The following is a 9,820-nucleotide window of genomic DNA, read 5'->3' as shown; positions in this document are numbered from 1 at the left end:
ACAAAAACTATTTGTCACATTAACCGTGGCCAACTAGAACTTATGCTTGTGACAGTATTAAATGTTCCCAGTTTTGTCCTTCGTGCTCTACGTATCTGAGACCAGACACTATTTGTGGCTCATGTTTCTTGCACTGAAAGCTCGCCCTGAAATGAATTATTATGGATTACCAATCATTGAGTGTCATCAAACTATTGGCTCTTTCGGTGAAAATCCTACTTATCATTTTATATTTATTATTTTTCTGATAGTCTCTTGAAATGTAATTCGTCCGATTCCAGAAATGTCAACCATTCTCTGAAGAACTCCACGTATACCCAATAAATAAAATGGTAAGAACAGGTAAAAGCACTTAGAGGGCCCTATTTCTTGGAAAGATCTCGGGTTTTCATGAATGCCAGTTGTCCTTTAACAAATTTTTAATTAATTCAAAGTTCCGAATATTCGAATATAGTATTATTCGCCAATTATGTGCTCTGCATGGATTATGTGGTTAGTGAGTAAATTATTATGTATATGGCTCTTCTTAAAATAATGCTGGCACTCTAATTGGTACACCATACACATATTGCTTAAATAATAAGCCTATATTTCTAAAATTAAGGACAAAAAGTGCTATCCACAAGCGTTTCTTTTGTCTCGTATCTGAAAATAGCTGGAAAACCTGCTACCAATTTCTTAAGCAATGCATTATGTATGCACCAAAAAAAATCAACAAGAGAAGCTTATAGTTAACATTATATTCAAGGATTTGTTGGAGAAATTGAATACTTCCCACAGAAAAGAAAAAAACAACACATTTCCATTTGATCGTAAAATCGGCCTAAAATGGATATGTTTGCTGGTCAATTTTAATTTAGAGCGTAGACAACATATATTTCTGACCACCGTGAACGAGCAAACACTAACTTTTGGACAGGTTGTTACAGTTACAAGTATTAATACCATAATATGTAAGTGTTCGTTAAATTAATTATTCAACCTACTCTATAATCTGGACAAGTAGTTACAGATTTGATTATGTGAGAGATTATGGCTTCCCTAATTAAGTATTACTAATTGTACTTATTTGCTAAATCAGCATTCTAGACTTAGTTTTATAATCGGGAAATGCCTTCATGACACCAAAATCTGCGACATTAGCCTAAGATTGTGCCTATTGTAACGTGATTAATAAAGCATTAGTAGGTTATTAGGTTAAGTTTTCGTCAGTGTAAAGAATAAACTCCATTCTTCCGTATCCACTTGGTTAATCCTATACGTGATTGACCTGAACTACAATGATATATTCCTACATATTTTCAGTTCGTAAGGAAATTACTTAGAAATATCCTTTATAATATTCAAAAAAAATCGAAGAAAATTACTCTTATACATGTCAAAGCTCTTCTATGAGATCAAATCTTAGTGGATCCGTAAAATAATGTTTTGGTCTAATTAGTTTATCAATACAATATAATACTAATGTTTAGTTTAAATTAATATAGAGGGATGTAACGCAGGCAGATAAAGACGAACGAAAGGGGAGACACTTATATGCTCTACGTATATTGCATGGTTATTGAGTAAAATATTATGTGCATGGCTGATACTGTCACTCTCTTGCTACACCATACACATATACTACTACTTAAAAAGTATAATAAGCTTAGATTTCTTAAAATAGTAACAAAAAAGTGCCATCCACAAGCACTTTTGGTCTCGTGTCCAGAAATAGCTAGCTAACAAAGCCAATATTCCCAATTTAAAAATAATGATCAAATAACTATAATAATGAAGAAGAAGAAGATCAGAAGATTCAGGATTAGTTATTGAAGGGTTTGTTGGAGAAATTGAACAGCTCGCCACAGGAAAAAAAACAACACATTTCTATTTGTTGATAGAATCCACCTAATTGCATACGTTTGCTGGTCAATATTAATTTAGAACGTAGACAACATATTTTTGGCAGATGAACAAGCAAACACTAAGGTTTGGACATGTAGTAACTGATTCGAGTATTCGTATGTAAGAATTTGTTATTTAACTACCAAACCTACTCTAAATTCTGACAAGTAGTTGCCTATTTTGGTATGTCCGATTTCAACATATTTATAGTTGATCTTCTTTCAAGATCCTGATCTCTTGAGAATATATCTTGAATTGTTGAAATTACTAGAGGTTCTGTTCCAATTTGCAGGACACAAGTCGTAAATAATAATTTAAACCTCACATTGAGCCTGTTTTTTCTTAGTTAGAGTAAGACGTAATTAGGATGTAATCGTCCCTTAAACTAAATATTTTAAACCTACTCTATAATAATCTGGACAAGTGGTAACCAATTTGAGTATTGGAGAGATTATGTGTCCCTTAATTAAGTAATACTAATTGTACTATTCTTCATAATCAGCAGTCTTTACTCAATTTCATAATTTAGAAATTATGCTTCCACGTACGACACCAAAACCTGAAGACATTAGCCTAAGTTTGTGTTGGTCAGTTTCAATGTGATTAATACATTAGTATTAGGTTATGTCTTCTCAGTAGTATATAGAATAAACTCTGTTCTTTTATATCTACTCGGTTAATTCTATAACATCATCTTGACTACGAGAACGTATTCATGTATATTTATCAATCTCTTCAGGAAATTACTCATAAACAGCCTCTATACAACTTTAATTCCTCTAAAAAAGTTTAGTTCGAGGCGTCAAAATTAAATTCTTGGAGAAATAGTTGGAATCAATATCTACACACACATGCACATACATGCGGGCGCGTGCATGCATGCTGCGGAGGATGCAATTATTTATCCACAACGAATATTGGTGTATTTAAAATAGATAAATATAAAAACAAACTTTAGTACGGTTAATTATCAGAGGCGGATCCCAAATTTAAAGGCCGATGGTGTACTTTTGTATTCAATCAAAATCTTCTTTATATATAGGGTATCACTACTAATATATATATGTGTGTGTGTAAATTTTGCGGAACTTTTCAGATACCGGTATCTCCTCTTTTTACAACATAGGTCCGTCTCCACTAACTACAATAATATTATCAAGGATAAAATAGTTATAATTTTACAGATTGATAGTACAAAATTTTAAATTCACCCCTGAAGTGAGAAGGGGACACAAGCAAGGGGGAGCTAGGGAGAGGGATTAATTTTTATTTTTTTTGGGAGGGTGGGGTGGGGTGGGGGGGGAGGTTGAGTCAAAATGAACAGCTTGCAAGGGAAAGGATTAAAGGAAGATAGGAAATCTATAAGTGGATCCATAAAATAATATTTGACCTAAATCTAAATAGAGATAGAGGCTATATATGTCAGGGCAGATAAAGGTGGAAAGAGGAGGAGACACATGATTTCTATATTTATTAATTATGTAGGGGTTTCCCAATTCACATGAATGTATATTACCTTTCCACGACTAAAAATATATACCGTCACCATAGTAGGCGCCCGACTTCTTGTGAAAATTGTACGTACAATCCCTTTATGCACACAGCCTACGTGTCCCCATCTTACAACCTTGCCATACATTTCTCACTTCTTCATTTCTCTAATTGGTTTGAATTTTATGCATTAACAATGATAAAAAGTAATTATACAATTATTTAAGATAAAGGACGAGATATTACTTGTTGATGTATCATCTCGTTAACAATGAAGACTTATGACATGGCCAAAGCTCATCATTACCGCATTATAATACTTAAGAGCAAGATATGATCAAAACAAAATCGGATGATAATTCTAGACGCTTTTATATTTTATTCTAACAACAACGGGAAAATGTCGAAATTTTAAATCTAAGAACTCTCACATCAGAAAACGTATGAGATTGACTTGTCACAGTATTGATTGGCTGTCTCTCTTTTTTCCCAATTTTTTTGGTCTGTGGTCCTAACAATGAAGAGGCAAAGGGTATTTCACGAGGACACGTATCAGGTCTCTAGTTTTTATCACATTACTTAGAAAATATTAATAATAGCACCAACAAATACTTGGTATTAATCGGATTGGATCGTACATATACTAGCCTAGAGAGCGATGCAAAAAGAAATTGTTTATCACAATTGATTATTAAAGTAGTACCAATATTTGGTTCCCCATTTATTTAGTTTGATGAAAACAAACTTTAAGCGACTTTTGAGCCGCTAATATTTGCTTTAAGCCATCGCTTGTCCATAGTAGCTCCCTTAAATGACTTTAGATAAAGTTTAGACAAAAGTTCGCTATTTTCTTTTGCAGTATTTCAATTTCCAACAAATTAGAATAAACATAAACTCCCCTTATAATGAAGAGTATAACTAAATGATTAAAGAAAGTTTTGCTCGTCTGAGTATACCACAACAAAAAATCTTGTTGAAAATATTGAGTTTGGTTATAGATAGGCTTCATCTACCAATGGGTGCAGTTAAAGCAAATACGCTATTTTGGAAGCTTATACACGTATAGTGATAGAGCCAGAGATTGAAGCCCCGGCCTTACTCAAAATTTACTTATTATACAAGTATATTACAAGACAAAAATAATAAAATACAGGACAAATACAAGGGTCAAATCCCCTTGATTTGAAACATAAGTTTGATATAGCCTATTTTTTTTAAATAAGAGTTGAATCTCTTAATGAAATCTTTGGCTCCGTCACTCATGTGCATATAAACCGTTAGATATGCAAACTAGTAATACATTATTACCGCATGAAGAAAATTTTAGACTATATTGTCACGTCCTTAGTTGTTAACTAAGTATACGTGTGACACTTGACAACTCGCTCACGATCTTGCACAGCTTGCTCACGTTCTTGATATGCCAAGTCAGCCTTACTACACTCAAGATCGCTAAGAGAAAGGTAGAAAGAACACATAAGAGGATTGTTAAAGTAAGCTTTGTATTAGAGAGAACTTGAATTGTTTGCTTGGTGAATTACAAATAAGTGGCCCCCTTTATATACTAGTCTCCTAGGGGCTAGGGTGTAAATATTAATTGTTATATAAGTCCTTAGTATTTACAAAATAAGGGCTTTCTTTAGAACTCTCTCCAAACCTAGAAGATTCCAAGGACTTTCCTAGCAAATCTATAGGGTTCTAGGATCTTCCTAAGGAAATGTCCATACTTCTCTAGAATCTTCTCACAAATGCTAACCTTCCTCCTGTGTAATCTTCCATATAGCATTAATATATGTCAAATGCTGCCTATGTGGCATGATAAAATGGCGGGTCATCACACTCTCCCCCATCCAATATTGCCCCGATCGCGGTGCAATGCTACTGCATAAACTCTCGGATCTTATCTTTGAATTGCCACAAGTTTTCATATCATTCCCACGTGGCCTACTCCGGTGATTGTCCTTTCCAATGGATGAGGAACATAGCGGTGACTTTTTGCCCTTGTTTACGCCTGGCCTAGTAGTCTATGATAGCCTCAATCTCCCGATCATGCGAGGCGGTGGTAGTCATTGGCGCTCGACTTGATTGGCCCCTACTCAGATCATCCTTATCTTCATGATATGGCTTAAGCGTGCTGGCATGGAAGATAGGGTAGATCTTAAGATACGATGGCAATTCAAGCTTGTATGAGATCTTGCCTACCTTGGCAATGATCTTAAATGGCCCCTAGTACTTGCGAATCAGATTTTGATGCCTGCCCCGTAGTGCCTTGAACTGTCTTGGGTTAAACTTCACCATGACCATGTCCCCAACTCTATAGTCTGTGGGACGCCGCTTACATTCCACAAACTTCTTCATCTTCTTAGCTGCCTTATCCAAGTAGGACTTAGCAGTGTCGAGTTGTTCCTCCCATCCTTTGGCCATATGATAAGCCCCCAAACTCTTTCCCTCGAACGCGACTAGTAATGAATGTGGAGTTTGTGGTTGTTGTCCTGTGGCTAGCTCAAATGGTATTCGCCCCGTGGACTCACTCCGCTGCAAGTTATAAGAGAATTGGGCGATGTTTAGGAGTCTTGCCCAATCTTTTTGATGCGCGCTTACATAATGCCTCAAGTAGCATTCTAGTAAGGCATTGACCCGTTCCGTTTGTCCATCCGTCTGTGGGTGGAAAATAGTAGAAAACTGCAGTTCCGTGCCAAGTATGTCGAACAACTCTCTCCAAAAGTTCCCAGTGAAGCGGGGGTCTCGATCACTGATGATATGCCTTCGTAAGCCCCAATACTTTACCACGCTCTTAAAGAATAGCTTGGCGGTTTCCTTAGCTGTGCAACCTAGTGAGGCGGGCATGAAGGTGACATATTTGGAAAATCTATCCACGACCACCATAATTGTACTATAACCGTCGGACTTTGGTAGGCAAGTGATAAAGTCCATAGTTACGCTCTCCCATGGATGCTCTGCAACTAGTAGTAGTTCTAAAAGTCCTCCGGGTTGTTGTTGTTCAACCTTGTCCTGTTGATAGATAAGACAAGTCTGCACATAGTACTCTATGTCATCTCGCATGCGTGGCCAATAGTAGACTGACTCAACCAAGGCTCTAGTGCAACGTTGATCTAGATGACTAGCCCAGATTGTGTCATGACTCTCCCTTATGATCCGTTGTCTAATGTCTCCAAAATTAGGCACGTAGAGCTGCCGACCTGTGGTAAGTAGTAGGCCGTCTTCTATCCAAAACCATCTCGTCTTGCCTTTGTTGGCTAACTCGATAAGATGTTTGGATACTGGATCATGCTATATGACTTCTTTTATAGCCTCCCGAATATCCCATCTCACTGAGGTGATTGCAGCAAGCTCGGCTTTCCGGCTCAAGGCATCAGCTACAACGTTACCTTTGCATGGCTTATACTCTAACACATAATCAAACTCGACCAAGAAATCCTGCCACCTAGCCTACTTTGGTGTGAGATTCTTCTGTGTCTGAAAGTAGCTAGTAGCTACGTTATCAGTCTTGATCACGAACCTCGACCCGAGCAGATAATGTCTCTATGTACGAAGGCAATGCAGAATGGCAGTCATTTCCTTCTTTTGCACCGTGTAACGTCGCTTCATCTCATTTAACTTGCGGCTCTCAAATGATATGGGATGCTTATCCTGCATCAGGACACCCTCAATGGCGAAGTCTGAGGCATCTGTGTGCATCTCAAATGTCTTGGCAAAGTCAGGTAATGCCAAGACTGGCTCATCTGTTACAGCTGCCTTAAGGCATTCAAACACCTTTTGACAATGCTCCGTCCAAACCCATGGCTTATTCTTCTTTAGCAACTCAGTCAATGGTACGGCCTTTGCTGAGTATTCACTGATGAACTGACGATAGTAGGTAACAAGGCCAAGGAAGGATCTCAACTCAATTACCTTTATAGGTGCCTCCCACTCCTGGATAGTACGTACCTTAACCTCGTCCATGCGTAGCTCGCCATTGCTAATGACATGGCCCAAGAAGTGCACCTTTGGTTGTGCAAACTCGCACTTCTCCCTCTTGATGTATAGCTTGTTCTCCCGCAAGACTTGGAAAACCTTACTTAAGTGTTCCATGTGTTCCTCGAAGGTGTTGTTGTAGATGACTATGTCATCTAGGAAAACTACCACGAACTGATCAAGGTAGGGATGAAAAATCTTGTTCATAAGGATGCAAAATGTGACCGATGAATTGGTTAAGCCGAAGGGCATCACCAACCACACAAAGGTTATATATCTCATCACACATGTTGTCTTTGGCTCATCCCCTTCCGCAATGTGAACCTGGTAGTAGCCCTTTCAAAGATCCACCTTGGTAAAGTACTTGGCTTAAGTCTATCGAACAAGTCAGCAATGATCGGGTACTTATTCTTCACTGTTACCTTATTAAGTGCTCGGTAGTCTATGCACAAGTGCATCCATCCTTCTTCATTTGGAAGAATACTGGTACGTCGAAAGGTGCCTTTGATGGGCGAATATGACCAGCATCCAACAACTCTTTCAATTGATTCTTGAGCTCCTCTAGCTCGGGCAGTGCCATACGATATAGGGCAAATGCGGGTGGCTTAGCCCCTGGCTCCAACTCAATCTTGTGATCCACCTCTCGCCTAGGCGGCAAGTACTTAGGAAACTCCTCGGGCATGACATCTTTGTTTTCCTCAAGCAACTTCTCTATGCAAGGCGGCACTATCTCTTGAAATTTCTTGTCTTCCTCTAGACTTGCAATGGTTTCCACGAACATTGGCTCCCCCTTCTTGATCCCCTTGACAACCTGCATAGCTGAGAGTTGTGCTTGGATCTGTCCGTGTGGCATAGTCACTATAGGTACCATGCAAGCCTCTTCTCTCTCCATAACTAAGAGACGTTGGAGGTAGAGGTCGATCAAAGTATGACAATGTCTAAAGAACTCTTGCCCCAGTATGATGTCAAAGATATCCATAGCGGTTACGGTAAAGTTTGTCATACTTTTCCAAGTTCCCAATTTGACACCAACTCCATTAGCTACCCCACGAGCATTTTGTACCTCGGCATTCATGGTCTTGACGCGAGAGTTGTTTGGAGCAAGCTTTAATTCTAGTCTCTTTGCGGCAGCCTCAGTCACGAAATTATGAGTTGCTCTAGTATCCACCATTGCACGAGCGGGCTTGTTATTGATGGTGAGATCCACATACTAATTACAATTCTCGGTAGGTTGGATAGCTTGCTTTGTGATAGCACCACACAATCCGATCATACCCAACTGTGCGGTTCCCGAACTCTCTATTTACGGATGCTCCTTCTATTCACGGACCATGGCACAGAGGCTCTTGAGGTCGGGACAATTACTGAAGCCGTGCGGCCCTCCGCATATGTAGCATCACTTATTCTCAGCCTATGCCTTCTTCTCGGCGTAGCCCTGACGACCATTTGACCTTTTGGGATTTTGAGTCTTGGAGTATTGTTGTTGTATCTCCTTGCCTTTGCCACAGTCTCCTCTACCTTTGACATTGTTAACCTTTGACTCCTTGCCATTGCCTTTGTCGTGCTTGTTATGCCTCAAATCCATCAATGATTCGGCCTCCACTATGGCTTGGTCTACATCAGTGACCTGTCGGTATTGCAATCCTGCTTAGCCTAATTTTAAAACCCATATGTCACGGCCAAATCGGAGGGCCGCAACGGGCACCCGATGCCTTACCAAACTGAGTACCAATGTAACGTATCTTTCTTATCATACCATTATGGGTAAATGGGCCAGAAGGGCCATTATGATATAACCAGAATAAAACATAGGGGAATACTTGACATAGGACGCCCCAACATGCAATACAAACTTATACATGTGACATACGGTTATATAAGACCAAAATGAACACTCGTACACTGAACATAGGCCGATAAGGTCATATAATCTTTCATATACATGACATCTGTCTACAAGCCTCTAAGAGTACATACACATCATAAAGGTCGGGACAGGGCCCCACCATACCAATCAATACATGTACAAATCATGCTGACCAAATAGGCAACTTCGGAGCAAGTGGAGTGCACCAACACCATCCGTTGAGCCGATAGTAGGAGGACTGTCAACCTGTCAATCGGGACCTGCGGGCATGAATCGCAGCGTCCCCAGGCAAAAGGGACGTCAATACGAATAAAGTACCGAGTATGTAAGGCAGAAAAACATAAACAAGAATAATAATGTAAAGAGAGAAAGAGGATATACAACCTATAATATCTGAGTGTCTTTGGGGGATAATGACATGAAATTCATGATACATATATATACATAAATTAAAAAGTGTACGCCTCTATTAGCATCATCATCATTATATCATACCCGGCCTCATAGAGGACTCGGCTACCCGGCCAGCATAAGGCTCGGTAGAATCATACCTGGCCACGTGGAGATCAGTAAAACCCAACTGATCAGTGGTTGCACAAT

At 39.1% G+C, this 9,820-nt stretch overlaps 2 protein-coding genes across 2 annotated transcripts; both read right to left on the bottom strand.

Moving 5' to 3' along the window:
• Positions 1-6,921: 6,921 nt before the first annotated feature.
• LOC138883888 (uncharacterized mitochondrial protein AtMg00860-like) lies at positions 6,922-7,470 on the bottom strand. The gene has a single exon (XM_070164607.1). The coding sequence runs from the start codon at positions 7,468-7,470 to the stop codon at positions 6,922-6,924; it is 549 nt and encodes a 182-aa protein (XP_070020708.1).
• A 325-nt stretch (positions 7,471-7,795) lies between these two features.
• Positions 7,796-8,524, bottom strand: LOC138883882 (uncharacterized). Its single transcript, XM_070164602.1, has one exon. It carries the CDS (start codon positions 8,522-8,524, stop codon positions 7,796-7,798), a length of 729 nt encoding a protein of 242 aa, XP_070020703.1.
• Between the last annotated feature and the right edge of the window lie 1,296 nt (positions 8,525-9,820).

Source organism: Nicotiana sylvestris, chromosome 2, assembly GCF_000393655.2.
Source record: "Nicotiana sylvestris chromosome 2, ASM39365v2, whole genome shotgun sequence".
Taxonomy (NCBI): domain Eukaryota; kingdom Viridiplantae; phylum Streptophyta; class Magnoliopsida; order Solanales; family Solanaceae; genus Nicotiana; species Nicotiana sylvestris.
This window is presented reverse-complemented; position numbering and strand designations above follow the sequence as displayed.